An 18,573-nucleotide genomic window follows, 5' to 3' on the forward strand; every position below is an offset into this window, starting at 1 on the left:
CTTGTTATTGTCTTTACTTGGAGGCTGAGTATGATTTAAGGAGATGTGTACAGGCGCCAAGTTGACAAGGAATGGACCTACAATGGTTAATGTTTATATGTCAACTTGCAAGCCCATGATATCCAGATATTAGGCCAAACACTACACTGAGTATTTCTGTGAAGGTATTTTTTAGATGGTATGAACATTTAAATCAGTAGACTTTGAGTAAAGCAGATTACCTTCTTAACATTGGTAGACCTCCTCTGATCAGCTGAAGGCCTTAACAGAAAAAAGACAGAGCTCTCTTGAGGAATGGGGAATTCTGCCAGCAAATGGCCTTCAGACTTAAATTGTGACACTGACTTTTCTCTGAATTTCCAGCCTGCTGGCCTTACCTTACAAATTTGGGACTTGCCAGTTTCCGTAGCTGTGGAAGCAAATTCCTTAAAATAAATATCTCTCGATACTCAGATACACACACACACACACACACACACACACACACACACACACACATCCTACTGACTCTTTTTCTCTGAAGAACCCACACTAATATACAGCCTCATAGTTAAAAGCTTGAGCTCTGAATACAGATTACCTGGGTTCAATCCTAACTCACTATAAACTAGTTACCCTCAGTCCTCTCATATAAGTGGGGATAATAAATGCTAGCCCTTACCTCACAGGATTGTTTTGAGAACTAAATAAATTTTATACATGCAAAATGTTGAGAAAAACCATGTTCTATATGTTGGGCACTATTTTTAAAAATCAATAAATATTAACTATGATTTCCAGGCTTCTTCTAATATAGCTAGTGAACTTACAGTTCATCTTAGAAAACAGGAATGGCATGAATAAATACAACCTGTTGAGAAAAAATTTACAAGGTTGTTTGGAAATCTATTTCTTTAATAGACATTCAAGGTAAAAGAAAACTGAACATAGAGGTTTTCAAAATACTCGTTTCTTGAATGGGATATCAATAATGAGCATTTGAAAATCACTGAAGTAACGTATACCTCGATTTCTACAATAGCTCTGTGTTCTTAAAAACACACTGGCCAATGAAACATCTGATAAATAATATGTAATTATTGATATATTATAATCTTAAAAATACTTTAAACTTGGTTTCTCATTGTTAATAGTTCTTAAAATTTGCTTCTGTATTTATAGTCCCCACTTAGCCTCTAAATATTTCTTCCTTTTTTCTCATTTCTGCTCACTGCCCACACATATACTTGCTCTATAATCCCTGTAATTCTCTGATAAATGAATATTATTTGTGTTTTTGTTTATTATATTTTGTCTTTGTCAGAAGAAAGCCTAACTGAACATTTATTTCCTTTTGGCCTGGAGAAAAACTTTATAACATTGACGCAAAAGCTGAAAACTATAAAGAAATAAAAATGATAGCAATTATTACTTAACTATCAAATGCCTGATATATGTCAGAAAAAAAAAGACTACCTGGTGAACAACAAATGTAGAAAAACATTTCTTATATACGGTCCATTATTTAATCAAAATAATACTGATTGTCATTTTACAATGTTTTACACTTTACATTAAATATCCACACAACTTATTCCATATTAACCTCATAACAATCCTGTAAATAAGGTAGAAAGATGGTTTTTCACCATCAGCACGAAGGATGGTGGATTCTTTGCTGTGGGCAACTGCCCTGCTACATGGCACCCCTGGTCATTTCCTACTAGACACCAGTGGCCTTCCCCAACCCCCACCATATTTTGACAACCAAATGTCTCCAGACATTGCCCAGTGTCCTTGGGGGACAGAATCATCACCAGCTGGGAACCACTTCCAGAAAGAAATTATATCTTTTTTTTTTTTCATAAACTGGATGAAACTCAGAGAAATTAATTGACTTTCCCCAATATACCCCTTGTCTCAATGACTTATAAACTTGACAGTTATGGGAAACTGCTGTGATGGCTTTGGGTAAAACACTAATTGCCACCAAATAAATCGATAGTAGTTTTTCTATGTCAGCTTTCTTATATTACAGACATTTCTGAACTCCCTTTTCTCATCTGATTCAGTCATTAATTCGGGCTTACTCCTTCCCACAAAAGCAAAACATGCCATTATAAATTTCAAGTGAGAAACACACATTATGAAAATTTACTTAAGCAGAAAACATATTTACATAGGGCAAGTCTTAGTTTTTTTGTTTTTGTTTTTGTTTTTGTTTTCAAAGCAGTTTCTATCTTTGTGAAAGATTTATGAAGCAAGCTATTGCTCTTATTACTCAGGCACCCAGTATAGCATCCAGCCTTTACAATCTGCCTCTATCAGACACACATAAGACACTGAAAACATTCTCTTTTTTTAGAAGCATCATAGCAGGAAACCTCGTCATATACTGAGAAGTAAAAGTAGAGTTGAAGACACTTTGATTATCTGACCAAAAATACTTCCCATAGACTTGAGCTTCCATTGAAGCTTTGTGAGCTTGCTCAGTGATCTGACAGTGTGTGGTCACAGTCAGTGCAATAAATAGCATTTCTTTCTTTCACATTATCATTCTTTCCCCATGTCTGAAAAAATACTAGGTTCTCACATTAATAACTTTAAACACGTCAAACAATTATCAAGCCACGCAGTGTTCTATCTCTTTTCAGTTTCTCAACCAAAAAAGAGAGAGAGAGAGAGAGAGAGAGAGAGAGAGAGAGAAAGAGAGAAATGGTACCATCCCATGTAATGCATTGCCATCTGTGCGCAGGCTGATAAGATGAAAAGAATATTTGAATGTCAGAGGAACAAGGTTACAGAGCATACCTTCCATGACATACACCAGGGACCCCACATCGCCTTCTTTGATGATGCAACTGTCTTTGCCGTACTCCACTGGGTACATACAATCCACAATCTCTTGGATCTGTGACAGCTCCAAGTTCTTCATAAAGTCATTGTCAAGGATAGCTTCCTTTATAAGATCCTTGGACCTATGGTAAGAGAGGGAAGATTTACTGGCATAGCCGACAAGCACTTTCATTCATACTTTGTGAGGTTGAACAGAGCCCGACAGCGTTCAAGCACGCTACAAAGGCATTTTCTTGTTAGGAAGCCAATCGTTTCCTGACAGACCTGATGATAAAGTCATCCCATAGCAGCAGGATAGACACTGAGAAATGTTCTTTTAAGTAAAGTATCATTTAATGAATTTGGGACCAAGAAACAAGCAAAATCACACAATTCCATTTTGTTTTAGGTTGGTTTTCAACACCAAGATTGGGGGCAAACTAATGGACAAACTTTTTAAATTCAAGCTTGCAACTTAGTTAAAGAATAAATAGGAACAAAATACAACAAAATTTTATAGAATAAACAGTTATTACTGTGTTTGTACATTATAAAAGAAACTCAGGATGTATTGTACTATACACAATTACAGTAAAACATAACTCATTCACTTATTTTTTTGTGTGTGCCACTTCCACTAGACTTTATGCTCCATGAGGGCAGAAATCATTTTTAGTTTTTTCTCTGCTGTATGCCTGTTACAACATGGGTGCTCAAGAAATAGCTTGGATTTTAAAAATATTTAAGGATAGGATTCCTAATTAGTTGTTTGTAACAACTGGTAAAAATGTGACAGTTCTATAACCATACTTCATACTTCTTTAGAGGATATTTATTTCTTTAAGCAGCTCAAGTTGAGGTAACCAGGCAGATAAAACTCTACCGAACAAGATGTTTTAAACACAACACAGTTTAGACGTGGAATTTAGTCAGCGGGAAAAATATTCATAAATTCTATAATTGGGATTCAGTGGTTAACAGAAAAATTTTTGCAGAAGTTGAAAGATGGTGATCATTTGATTCTCGGGGATAAGAAGTTCCAAATGACTGCCTAAGGAAACAAAAATCAAAGTAAAGAGAAACTGAGAAATATTTTGTCAGGTGTTACACAATCAGAGAACTGTCAAAGAAGTCAGAAACTGGATAAGACAAAAGCGGAGACCTTAGCAATGTAGAGGGCAAGGAACACATTTGGAATTTTATTTTATTTTTTTTAGGGCCACACCTGCAGCATATGGAGGTTCCCAGGCTAGTGGTCCAATCTGAGCTGTAGCCACTGGCCTATACCACAGCCACAGCAGTGCCAGATCCGAGCCGCGTCTATGACCTACACCACAGCTCACAGCAAAGCCACTGTGTGGCTTTAACCCACTGAGTGAGGCCAGGGATCAAACCCACATCCTCATGTCTACCAGTCAGATTCAGATTCGTTTCTGCTAAGCCGCAACAGGAACTCCTGGAATTTTATATTAAAGCCTTAATTTGAAAAGCATCTGACTATAAGCTGTTCTTTGTCCAAATTTGCTTAACAAGTGCTTTCAGGAAAATGACTGACACTGGTGAAAACTGACTAGAGCACTAACACTTCCTGATTCTGCCTGTCTTCTGTTCTAGAACTCAGTCCAACTGATCTAACAGTAAGTTTTGTAATGATTTGGTTTTAAGTGGTAAAAAGGTATACATAAAAAATGAAAACAATATGGAGTTCCCATTGTGGTGCTATGGGTTAATGATCCAGCTTGTCTCTATAGAGGGGCTGGTTGGATCCCCAGCCTGGCTCAGTGGGTTGAGGATCCAGCATTGCTGCAGCTGTGGCCAAGGCTGCTAAGTCTCAGCTCTGGCTTGGATTCGATCTCTGGTCTGGGAATTTCCACATGCTGTGGGGGTGGCCAAAAAAGAAAAAAAAAAAAATGAAAACAACATAAAATTTATCAATATGAAAAACAGAATGGACTGTTACAATGTAACTAAGTTGTTTATAAAGAACATTAATGGCATGGGAAAAATTCTTACAATACTTTTAAGTGAAAAAGCAGGATACAGAATTGTATTTATTTATTTATTTATTTATTTTTGTCTTTTTGCCATTTCTTAGGCCGCTCCCATGGCACATGGAGGTTCCCAGGCTAGGGGTCTATTCAGAGCTGTAGCCGCCGGCCTACACCAGAGCCACAGCAACACGGAATCTGAGCTGTGTCTGCAACCTACACCACAGGTCATGGCAATGCCAGATCCTTAACCCACTGAGCAAGGCTAGGGATCGAACCTACAACCTCATGGTTCCTAGTTGGATTCGTTAACCACTGAGCCATGATGGGAACTCCAGAATTGTTTTTAGAATAAGAAAGTATGTGTGTATGAAACATAAATAAAATAGGCTTTCAAGTTAGATATATCTGGGTCTCAATCCTAATCCTGTCACACATTAAACCCTGAACAGGTTGTCTTACTTTTCTAAATTTCCACTTTTTAACATGTAAAAAGGTATTTTAAAAATTACTAGCAGCCAACGGGTACATGAAAAGATGCTCAACATCTCTAATCATTACAGAAATGCAAATTAAAACCATAATAGATATTATCCTATGCCTGCTAGAATGGCCATCACCAAATAGACAAGAGGTAACAAATGCTCTTGCAGAGAAAAGGGACCCCTTGTGCACTGTTGGTAGCAAGGTAAACTTGTGCAGCCACTATGAAAAACAGTATGGTCATTCTCCCCAAAATTAAAAATAGAACTACCATATGAACCAGCAATTCCATTTCTGCAAAAATATCCAAAGGAAAAGAAAATACTAACTGGAAAAATATGTTATCTCCATGCTCATAGCAGAATTATTTACAATAGTCAAGACATGAAAACAACCTAAGGTCCACTGATGGATGAATGGATAAAGAAGTTGTGCTGTGTATGTAATATACAGATAGACATAGATGTAGATACAAATACATAATGGAATATTACTCAGCCATAAAAATGAGAAAATCCTACCATTTGCCATAATGTGGATAAATCTTGAAGGCATTATGTTAAATGAAATAAACTGAAGACAAATATTATGTGATCTCATTTTATTTGGAATCGAATTTTTTTTTAAATTCATTAAAAAAAGAGATCAGGTTTGAGGTTACCAGAGGTTGTGTCTGAGAAAAGAGGGAATTTGGGAAGGTGGGCAAAAGGTACAAACTTCCAGCTGTAAGGTAAGTGCTAGTGATGAAAGGTACAAAATAATGACTATACAGTTAAGATAATTGTAATAACATACAGTTAACATTACTACATGATACATAGGAAAGCTAAAAAGGTTACGCTAGTAGAGAACTTTAGGTAGTTGAGGCTTATGGGCCCTGTGAGGGGAACAAACAGGCCTACTGTAAAGGTTAATGTATGCCTTCCTGAGATAAGATCTGATGATTGTTAGAACAGACTCTGTTAATCATAATCCCCCCAGGCTTGTGTGGTCCTTGTAAATTTTATCTATTGTCTCTGCCCCCATGCTTTTTGATCGCAAGCCTAATAAAAGACAGACCTTGAGTTTGCTCAGGGCTCTTGCTTGCTACAGCATGAGCCCTCTCTGTGTCTTCTTCAAGCTGACCTCCAGGCATAGCTTAAGTTCTGATACAATGACATTACAGTGATGTATGTTAATTATTTCTCCATAAAGCTGGAAAAAATATGCGAAAACTAGTACAAACACAATGTTACATCCAGTAAATGGTGAGTGAAAATGTAGTTGTAGTTTTACGGTAACACGGAGAGTCATAAGAGGGCATACAGATATGACGTGGAACACAATCAGAAGGATGCAAACAGAATGTTGGCATCAGTTGTCTTTGGTGACGGAATTACATTTTTTTCTACTTTTCTCTATACAGTGTTCTAGAATGGGCATGCTTTTTTGTGGAAAAGTATTTAATTTGAAAAGCATTTTATGAAAAGTAACTGCACTAAGAGGAAAAATAAAAATAACAATTGATCACTCACTTAAATAATATTTACTTAATATTGGTTGACTGTTATTGGTATATTCAATACTGCCCTTTTCAACAGATTCTCTTTCATATGGGCTGTGGCAAAATACTAATGGCAGGAATTTTCACCTAATAAATGGCAGGTTAATAGATGGCAGGTGGTTAACACCTTCAGAACTCTATTTAAAAATTCCTGTTTGTGAAACTTCTACTTTTGGTTAACAGGATGACATAGCTGTATGTTCTTCTTAATTTTTTAAAAAAATTTCAGCTTGCTAAAACTTAACTTCTCCTGAGACAGAGCTATTTCCCTTGGGTATTCAACACAAGATGCAAAACTCTGTTCCCATCTATAATTTTAACGAGATTTCTTTTCTTAATTATCTTCACCATTCTTGACCTCAAGAATACCAGTAGCAACTTCATGGTGACTCTTGAGATCTCCAGTTCTAGGATGACTTTTCCAGATGATAGGACTTATTCATTCTTTAAAAAATTAATTTTAGTCAAAGTGCATAATATTCTCTTTCCTAAAAATTCCTTTATTTTCATTGCCTCAGAGAGTGAGGCCATCAATGAGTTCATATTTTTTAATATAATAAAGACTAGATATTATCAATCCCAGAATCCCAACTTGTTTAGCTACAGACAGTATCTTATCCTTTGGGAAATAATAATAGTACTCCATTAAAAATCTAAGTCCTAGAAATGCTGCAGGATTAAAAATAAAGCCCTCTTTCAAGGAAATAATTAGCCAAGTCCAAAACTGATTATAGAAAGCCACCTTCTCTCTTCTTATAAACAGTACAATTAACCTGTTTTATAAAGACATCAGAAAAGATGACGCAACGCAGCCTTACACAATCCCTTAGAATTATCCAAATTTTCGAAGTGCTTATCGCAAACTGGAGGGTAGGGGGCAGGAATTTCAGGATGTTCTTGCTTCTCAAATTTCATTTTAATTGAAGGACATTCCCTCTCAGGTCCCTGAAGAAACAAACTGGAGGCCTTCGTACATGCTGTTAAGTTACTGTAAAACGGACAGAAATGCAGGAGCTACATCTTATCATTTAGCCCTGCATAAAGGTATTGTCCAATAATGGTAACAGCCTCAGAAACCTCACGAATAATCCATCTCTGCCCTCAAAGCATAGTGTAACTCAAAGATGTTCTTGTCAGTGAGTAATACATAAAACCCTGCCTCTTCATGTAATTTTCCATGAAGTCCTTTCCCATCAAAGGCTCAAAATCTCAGGGAAACTCTCATCAGTTTCCACCTGCTCCAACATCGTAAATCATAATCAATCAGAGCTTCCACCTAGTTCTTCTTTGAATCTTTCTTTCCCCAAAGAAACATTCTAAGACACTCACTGTAACTAACAAACGATGCTGCATATGACATTCTTTGAGCTGTGTTATCAGTATGGAAGCTGAGGAAAGCTGCTATCACAAGTTCCAGAGGTGGCTATCTGCCCTAACCCAGAATACACATTATAACAACATTTTGCAAGAATTCAGCAGCCTGACCTGAATGGTGTAAGAAGTAAATACAAAGATCCTGATTTCTTAAAATCCTTTCTGCCTGCTTCTATGAGTAAATATTCTTAAAAAACAAAATAATAAACATTTTCTTTCATGCCCCAAATTGTGACTTTTTAATCTAAACAACCATAAGAGTAACTTGGTAATTTTGAGCTGGCCCTATTGATTTGTCATCATCAAATTGTCAGCCGCTGGAATATTGGTTCTATATAATAACGTGCTGTCAAACTGGATCTCCAGGGGGAAAAAAAAAAAGAAAAAAAGGAGCCCTGGTTTTTAGTGTTTGCCAGTTTCCATGGTATAAATACTCCCACCATAGCCAATTTCAAGCAATAAATGCAAAGTCAACTACTTGCAAAATTCCTGAAAATAAGCAGGTCTTATATGAGCCTCTATAAGTAGGCTCTAGCACATGGGACAGAGATTATTTTTCTAATAGCCTAAGAATTTAGTGAGCCTTAATGTATAAATGAGAAAACCAACATGAAGATGCTTTCCTTTCTTAAAAATTTCATTAGGTGGTGTAATATCCCCAGATAACTTTATGCCAGGATTAGCAACATTCCTTCCAAAATTTTAATTGTAAGAAAATGAATTGGAAAGTCCACTTTCCCATTTACTTACTTCAGAGGAGGTTTCTGAATAGACCCAAAGACTATTTGATAGAGACTGTCTTTATACACAATCTTAGATGAAAATGAGCAATTCTGGGGTGAGCATAGGGAAATACATGCCTATGTCTCTAACAAGGGAGACAGTATTATTTACTGTTAACAAACGAAGCCTCATTCATCTTCTCAACATTAATAACAGGGTATTCGACATTGTGGCCATCATGTAGTAGGCTAGCACTATCTACGTAGCACTAGCATTATTTTAAAAAGTGGGGAAGACTGTTTCAGACCAAGTGCTTAAGAAGGCTTCTCTGAGTTGAGGATGTCATGATAAGATCCAGCCATGCAACATGGGGAGGAGTATTCTGGGTAAAAGAAAAAACCAAATATAATAGTCCACAAGTTAGAAGAACTTGATCTTTTAATGCTCAGGAAAGGAGACCTGTGTGGCTGAAGCATAGAATGAGTTAGAAGAAAAGGGAAAGGAGAATGAGATTGCAAAGGGAAGCAGGAAATCAGGTCTCATAGGGCCTTGAAGGCTGGGGCAGAGTTTTATTATACTCTCAATCCTTAGGAATATAGTGAAGTGATGATCATAAGAAGAGGTATGATTTTTAGGTAATATATCTGGCACATGGAATAAAGAATATAAAGGTACTTCAAAATGTTACTGAGTTCATGGAGGTTTTCTGTCGTGTTTTTCAGCAATAAAAAGATACCAAAAGCATAACTTACTATCATGTTAATAAGGAGTTCCTACAACTGAAACTCTTGGGAACCACTCTCTTGTAACTCCTGTGTTTACTTGAACTTCAAATCACTGACTCTCAAGCTTAACTTTTACATATTATAAGGGAATGAGGTCTCATCTCCAATTTCCAGCTGTCTCCAGAGACCTAAACATTATTCAGTCTCTGATCACAGCTTCTCTTTAGATGAATTTGCTACAAACACATACCAGGCAATAGTATATATGCCCAAAGCAGACATGGCCAGAACAGTGAGAATTAATGTCTGATCCCTTCATTTGACAAAGATTTCTAGGCACTTTCTTTCTTTTTTTTTTTTTTTTTTTTTTTTGTCTTTTTGCTATTTCTTGGGCCGCTCCCTCGGCATATGGAGGTTCCCAGGCTAGGGGTCCAATCGGAGCTATAGCCACCGGCCTACGCCAGAGCCATAGCAACGCGGGATCCAAGCCGAGTCTGCAACCTACACCACAGCTCGCGGCAACGCCGGATCCTTAACCCACTGAGCAAGGGCAGGGACCGAACCCGCAACCTCATGGTTCCTAGTCGGATTCATTAACCACTGCGCCACGACGGGAACTCCTAGGCACTTTCAAAAATAGTCAAAATTATTCAATCATACTAAGCATTAAAATCAGAGCAATTTGCAAATGTTGTATAAAATGTCTATAATCAATTTTTTAGGTCTCAAAGGTCAGTCTTGGGGTCAAATGTCAGGAGAAGCAGTAAATGCACTTTCAAGATCTTTGACCTACAATATAGTATCTGAAGGTGGCAACTCAGCAGTCCAAACCACATTCATATATGCCTCTTTTCCTCAGATACAGTAATTACAGAGGCCCTTATAGTTTCTAATTCCAGGAGTAATTTTGGCAAGATAACTCCATCCATCCACTGCAAAGTATTGAATGAATCATCTAGAAGGAGGAAAAACTCCTGGAGTAATCCTCTCACTGCCCCAACTGTTAAGATTCTGCCCAAACAGTGGATCCTATTTCTAGCCTAACAGCTTTCCTGAATGAACCCTGTAGGTATAAAGCTGCCTGAAGCTAAAAAATACCAACCAGCCCACATTTTTTTAAAGATAAAATTTAATCCTGCAAGGCTATTGGCCAATTTAGATTTCCACAAAACTGAAAATCAGTTTTCACCAAGTTTCAGACTACATTTTCACATCAACCAACTCTAGCTATCCCAATCTTGTGGCAAAAGCAAAAGTCATGAAGAAATCAAAACTATATGAAGCATTCACACCTATAATCAGCATATGATATAAAACATGGGAATCACTGGGCCAAAATATATGATAGCAACACAGTTCTTAGGTGGTCAGTGATATCTTCGGTCAGTTACATGCATTGTAAAGAATTTCCAGTTAAGACTTTTTTCCTATGATTCTAAAACAGATGAGTAAATAAAATTTATTTTAATTTTTCATTTTTTTGCTTTTTTTTTTTTTTTTTAGGGCTACACTCACAGCATATGGAAGTTCCAGGCCAGTGTTGAATCAGAGCTGCAGCTGTCAGCCTCTGCCGCAGCCACAGTAATGCCAGATCCAAGCTGTGTCTGTGATCTACACCAGAGCTCACAGCAAGGCCAGATCCTTAATCCACTGGGCAAGGCTAGGGATCAAACCCACATCCTCATGGATACTAGTCAGGTTCCTTACTGCTAAGCCGTGACAGGAACTCCCAGATGAGTAAATGAAATTTAAATTTTGTAGCTCTAAAGAGAAACAATGATTTGGGTCAGGAGAAGACAGTTAACTCATAAAATATTTGTTTGCTAATATATTACTTAAGCCATGTTTTTAACTAATGCTCTCTCCTTATTCTCATTGACTAGAAACGATGCTAAGTAGTGCTTGAAATCACTGGTTAGATGTTTACAAATGGAACAGACTTAAGTTAATTGAGGAAAAAGAAAATTATTGCTCTTTGGAGGTATTCATCAACTTACAAAAAAAAAAAATCAATATTAAGGTCTCCCATTCAACTACTGCAGTCATTCAGTGCTCCAGAGAGGCCTTCTACAGTTACTTCACCCTAGTGAGCCTAACTCAAAATAGAGCATCTCCAAAAGAGCCCAGATCAAACTCTTGTCCTAGAAGCTCCTCTTTCATATCACAGAAGTAGAACTGTGGGGTTTCACAGAACTACTGAAAAGTGCTTTCCGTCAGAATAAGGCCATACATATTACATTCCAGAATGTAAGCACCTATTATGAATTAACTCTATTTGTGAAGTTAGAGATCTAAACTGCAAAACAAAAACAGAGTAATGACTGGGAAGAAAACATTTGGCATGTATTTATACATCCAATTGCAATTCGACATTTCAAAGCATTTTTTTTAAATCTTTCAAAACACATAAACAATTGAGAACTCTCAGAGTGCTGTGCTTCCAACAAGGTCAACATGGTCACACCATGAACATCCATTAAGTTTTTCATCACCCAGGCTGAACTTGCCTGCAGGGCATAGATTGGGTGCAATGATGATCTGTCTAGTCCTTTGAAACTCAGTAGCTCACATCATCACCATGTGTTATGCACTGTCATTTCAATTACTGCAATGGCTTGATTTTAAAATTGATCATTAAAGAGATTATTTTAGAAAAATTCTCCTGTTCAGATGCTTCTCAGATTTAATCTCTGAGATCAATTACCTGACATTTGTTCGAATTCAACAGCAGGAAAATAACACGTCTTTCTACCAACCACTCCCCCGACACCGAAGTCCCCAAATGTGTATACTTTCTCTTGGCTGAAAACTAAGACCTGGGTCATTCAGTATTTCCTCTGGTGATGTTTCCAGAAAATTACAGCCAAATTTAGCCTTGTTGCAGAGACCTACAGGTCTTAGGAAGGCAGATCATTTACTTTGATGAACTTGGTTCAATTTCCTCTCCAAATGGCTAAGTTCGCATTAGGCTTTAATACATTAGAATACATTCACTACATTACACTTTGAGTCTGCCTGGAGGGAGATGGCATATATACTGAGAAAGTCTTTAAATAAATTTAAAAACCAAACAGTTGTGTTCCTAGTTATAAAAGCTCCGTGGTGCCAAGGCTTCCTAACTACAGTGAAAAAATTAACCAATAATGAAAACACGAGTCATCCTTTTAATAGTAACACTAACACTGCTACAACCAATAATTATTAAGGGGTTCCTCTCTGTTCTGCAATGAGGAGCTATCCCTCACATAAGTCTCACTTTGACTTGCTAAGTCTGCCACCGTAGAGCAGAGGCAACGCTGCACAACTCAAAAGGAGACAGGGTCAGGATTTAGAGACCAAACCTGTTTGACTTCTGAGCCAGACTCACCATCATTGGACTTCTAAGAACTCAACACTTACTTGTATTCATAATTTCAATAAATTATCCCAATTATAAAATCCAAAGGCAAATATTCTTCTCACTTAGCTCTAATTCTGCAAAAGTAAAAATGCTCTGCTTGGCTAGCATGACCTTTTATCTGCCGAGAGCATTTCATGCTTTCAAAACAATTCCACATCTAACATTTCATTCTATTACTGCCAAAATCCTGTGCAGTAGGTAGAACAGATGTTACTATTATTCATATTTGACAGATAAGAAAACAAAAGCATGAAGGGGTTAGATGCTGCCAAGTTCAAATTAGAGATTAAAGGAGAACTCAGGTCTACTGATTACGAGCCTGAAATAAACACTGTTCCAACCTTCCTTCCTTCCACTCATATCATATTCTCTATATCTTTTTATGCCTTTTTTTTCCTGTGTGTCTCTCTGTCACTTTGCCTCTGTCTGTCTTTCTCTCTCTCTGGCTCTAGCTCTCTCTGTCTTTTTCATAACTTTAGCCATTTTAGCATTTAAACTCACTTGGACAAAGAGTCAACAAATCTACTGCACCAGTATCAGCAGGGAACTCTGGCCATTTGACAATAATTCTATGGTCTAAAAAATTCTGTGATGGTTCATTCAGAGAGGTCCCTTTCTGATCTGATTCATTCTTCACATTACAGAAGTCTCAGCATGTTTTGTGCCTTTTGCAGAGACATACACTTTAATACAGAAATACCTCTTGCATTCAGCAAGGTAATTCAACTCATTGTGATTCCAGGGTGTTCACACCTCTTTGTCTTCAGCACACACCCTTTCTCTCTCTCTTTTCCTTCCTACAAATTTCCCCCCTGCCTCAGATGGGCTTGATGTACAATATGCAAAGAAATAAAGTATACAAAATTTTACTATTACTTTGGGTAAATAGCTGTATTTGAATTCAAAATAAAAAGGAATCTCTCATTATGCTTATAGGATAAAAAATACAATATTCCAAGAAAAATTGCCAAGTAACCATTTTTAATTAATGTCATTAATGATCTGTAATATACATATCATTGAGAAGTCTGAATATAAGATACTAAACATTAAATACTTTCTACATAAAGATTTTTACAGTAGAAATCTAACGTGTAGAATTTATAAACTTAATGAAACATGTTAGCATAATGGTTTACAAATTATAATCTAATAAGTTAACTACCTTAAATTTTTACTGAAGAAAACAGAAAGGATAGTATAAAAGGGAGAAAAGGAAAGAGATAAATGTGATTTTATAACTTGAATCCATTATTTATTTATCATCTTATACCATGCTGTCCTTTAAAGATTTACCCCTTTCAGTGGCAAATAGTTAATATTTACTAGATTTCCAATGTAACAATTCTAGGTTCAAATTCAGCCACTGCAGCTAGATACAAGCAACAGTGATTGATGGTTTAAAATACAACAATAATTATCCACAAAGTGATTTAAGAAGTGACCTGGAGCTTCTGCTGACATGAGTATAGTATTTATAGAAGTAAACCATATCTACAAATCTGAAAACTCAGTCCTGAAAATATATCCTTTGTGAAATGAGGTCACAACCATCAATGAGCGAAGAACAACAACAACAACAAAAATAAAAACAACAAAAACCAGAGACCATAAATAAGTTCAGGGTGGCCATGACGCCAAGGAGATGAATATAATAAATAAATGCAGAAGACGTGGAGTTCATAACACAAAGGGCACTTGAATTGCAAACACCATATTTACAGGTACATGATCTAACACTGTCTGAATGCCATTAGTCAATCAAGGCGGGAACTCAAGGGCATTGCCAGGCCAAGGTTCTCGAAGTCAGAGACAGGCTCTAGAAGGGAGCAGAGGTGAACCTTGGGGTTGTAGGAACTGGGTAATAGTGGGGGCTAGAGATAAATAGCCTAAAAAAATTAATCCAAAGGCAGTTCAGGCAAACTAAGACCACAACAATGGCTCTTCAAGCTGCAGCAATGAGAAGGAATAAAAGGATTCAGAGAGCCTACAAGAGGCAGTGCTTCCATAATATTTCTGGGACAGTAGTTTGCAGGATTTCAGAGCATTCTTTCTTGGAGTGATTGTGTTATGACTTAATATAGATGTGAAAGAGCTATTAAAGTTTCAGGGCTTGTTGGACAAACATACTGAATTTAGTTAGCCCTTGCATGGTTTCCATATTTTTATCAGTTTCTGGAATGAATGAGGGAAGCTGGCAAAAGGATAAAGGGATATGAAGAGGGGGAAATAACCTAAGTCCAACTTTCCTTGTGGACAGAATCTAGGTGCTTGGAGAGCTGCCTAGGAGAAAGTCTTCTGAGTGTTTTTCTTCGCCGTCCTTGTGTCCATGTCATCTCAGCGTATCCTCCCACAAAGCACTTCCAGACACAAATCAGTTATACAAGTTAGACAATGATCGATGTAACATGTAACTTCCACCCCACATCCTTTTTTCAGACCATGTTCTCCAGGTGCACTGGCTAGCCTTTATACAGGAGTCTGCTCAGCCTCACCCTGCTAATGTCCATTAATTCTTTCATTCAACAAGTGTTTCTCAAGTGCTTCATATATGGCCCTGAGTGCACAGAGGTAAATGACATAGAGCTCACATTCTGCCAGCAGGAGACAGACAACACAGAGGTAAATAAAAAAATAATACCGTTGAAATAGAGAAAATATTTAGAAGGTTACAAAATAGTTGTGGAATCAAGGGGAAGACCCACTGTGATCTGAAAGAAAGACCCATCTGAAAATGTAATATTTAGGTTGAGATTTAAGGATGAAATGAACCACCCCATAGAACTAAGAGAAGGGCACTCGAAGCAGGAGGAACAAAAATGTTTTCAAGCTCAGTTTGGAAAAGACAGAGACTTCTGATCGAGAGAAAAGATAGTTGGAGATGAATTTGGAGAAAGGAGCAGGGTCTGATTTAGACAGGGCCTTGCAGACCGTGTGAAAGAACTGGATTCACAGTGAAACAGAAAGCTATTCACAGGGTGAATCAGGGAGAGTGAGTGACACTGAGTTATGTTTTCAAGAGACCACTTAGGATTTCACTGACTAAACCAGGGCAATTGCAAGTGGAAGGAGAAGGGAAAGGAAGCTCAGAAAAGATGTTCTTGCACTATGTTTACACCAGATGTTTGTTTGATGGCTTAGGTTAAGAGGGTGACAGTAGAGATGGGCAGAAGTGTGAATAAATGGAAAGTATATTTTGTAGAGGAAGCTACAGAACGTACTGGTGGATTGAATGTGGGGATGAGGGAAAGGCAAGAGTCACAGGTTTCCAGCTTAAGCAATTGAAAATTTACTGAGACGGGTTAAAGTTGGAGAAGTTATAGGTTCCTGGGGACCAAACCTAGGGGTGAGGTTGAAGGAGAGACCCACACAAAGGAGAATGAGATAACCAGAAATCAGGATGCATAGGTCAGGGAGGTGATGGGAGAAAGTGTTGCAGGGAACGGGAATGGCTAACTTTTAGTTCCTATCAGAGGCATGTTTTCCAATATGATTAGCTTCATTTTATTTTATTTTTATTGAAGTAGAGTTGATTTACAATGTTTGTTTTTGGTGTACAACAAAGTGATTCATATACATATTTTAATATGATGAGTTTTCAATCATTCCTCTTTCCAGCTCTGACATGATTCAATCATTGTTATAAATAAATGAACACCGTGATCTAACCTAGCAACAATAAGCACTGTACTCCATTGTGCTAAATTTTGAAAAAAAAAATCTACAAAATACTCAACTATGGCTTTATTCCTCAGATTACTTTAAGTATAAGGGTATTGCAGCAAGTGACACTTGCTTGGAAATAGAATGACTTGAAAGAAACCAGTAAGACTTACTGTCATCCTTCATATTTAAAAACCCACGCATGACACACAAATACCACACATTCCACGTAGAGGTATACTAAGTCTGCAAAGTCTGCAAAGTTTCCTAAGGTTATGCAGAGAGGACGTTACATTATCTGTTTTTTTAAAAAAAAAAATCCTGGGAGTTCCCTGGTGGCTCAGTGAATTGAGGATCCAATGTTGTCACTGCTGTGCTGTGGCTCTGGTTACCGCTATGGCACTGTTGGATTCCTGGCCAGGGAACTTCTGCATGCTCCGGGTGAAGCCAAAAAAAAAAAAAAAAGAAAAAGAAAAAAGTCCTGAATACCCTAGGAGGCTGGAGTCCTCTCTATTTATCAGAGCAAAATGGCAATAAGCAGGAATTAAATCAAAATTAGACTTCCTCCTTTGGAGTGAGGAGGACTCCTTAGTATGGAGGAAATACTCTTGTAAGCAACCTGACAGGAAAATCCACACAAGAAACTTAACAGATTTGATTCTCAATACCAAGTTACTGCAGATAAAAAAAACCCATCAAACAGAAAGGCAGGCAATAGGGAACATGAAAGTGACTCAATATTAATCATATGTTGACTCATCCAACATCGTATAAGCCTCATTACCCTCCCCTCCTCTCCATTTATTTCCTAAGCTTAGAATTGTATAGTAAATGACACCATTCAGAGAAATGACTGCATCATGAGAATCGTTAAGGTTTCAGTACCGAATATAGTAGCTGGGAGTTCTAAATGCCAATAAAGCAAAGCTTTTGCTCGTAGTTAATAAAATGAACACCTCATTTCATTTTGGACTCGAGTTTCTATCATGCTTATTATTTATTCCTCACATTCTTAGATAATTTTATACATTAAACCTAGCTTCTTAACTACCTTAAATTCTTTTGAAAACATAGTGGGGAGTAAACATAAAAGTAAAAAGAATAAACTTTTCATTATAATTTTAATTTTAATCCACTTTTTGGAAAATGATGACATGCTAAGGTACCTGTTCATCCATTCTCAGTCCACACCCACTTGGAATTCTGCTGTAATATCATGGAACCAGATGCTTCACCACTTACTTATACAAAATTTAACACAGAGTTTTCCTATCCTCTCCCCGACACACCTACTGTTAGCTTCCATGGTACACTGTGGGAACCGCAAATACGTCACCTCCTTCCATAGTGGAAGGCTCAAAGGTAACTTTCAACTTATTTCAGTCCCCCATCATCCCCCTAGCAAAATCCAAATGTGTTCCTTCTCACAACATTTGGTCACCAAACTTCTCTTTGTATCATTCCTTATTAAAGCCTTAGCTCAGCCTTCAGCTCTCTTTTACTTAAATGGGTCTGACTTTTTCTCCCCATCTAATATCAGATGGTCCTAAGAGATGCTATTCCACTAGTTATTCTGAACTTGTCATTCAGTTTGTCATAGCATCAATCAAAGTCTTGTCTCATCAACTCCATCCTTGAATCCCCTTTAGGATCTGTGATGATCTCCTAATTCAGTGGGTTAACTCCAAATTTCTCATCTTCTATTTCTTTACCTGCTGTCACTTTTCCTTCAGAAAAGCGTATTTAGCATACTCTTTGTAAGATTTTTCTATTAGGTCAGCTCTTTCTCTAAGTCACTGTGTAGAACCCTTCTATTTAAGATCTATCAGAGTATTTCTATCAGAGTATTTCCATGTTATC

The 18,573-nt window shown here is 37.2% G+C and overlaps 1 protein-coding gene across 3 annotated transcripts in view; it reads right to left on the minus strand.

The window, feature by feature from the left end:
- PRKG1 (protein kinase, cGMP-dependent, type I) overlaps positions 1-18,573 on the minus strand; it is a 1,234,550-nt gene that overhangs the window by 1,066,867 nt on the left and 149,110 nt on the right. For all 3 annotated transcript variants that reach the window (XM_021072187.1, XM_021072188.1, NM_001044574.2), the window contains 1 exon segment: positions 2,791-2,957. In XM_021072187.1, the coding sequence (XP_020927846.1) occupies positions 2,791-2,957 (167 nt within the window).

Source organism: Sus scrofa, chromosome 14 (assembly GCF_000003025.6).
Source record: "Sus scrofa isolate TJ Tabasco breed Duroc chromosome 14, Sscrofa11.1, whole genome shotgun sequence".
NCBI lineage: Eukaryota > Metazoa > Chordata > Mammalia > Artiodactyla > Suidae > Sus > Sus scrofa.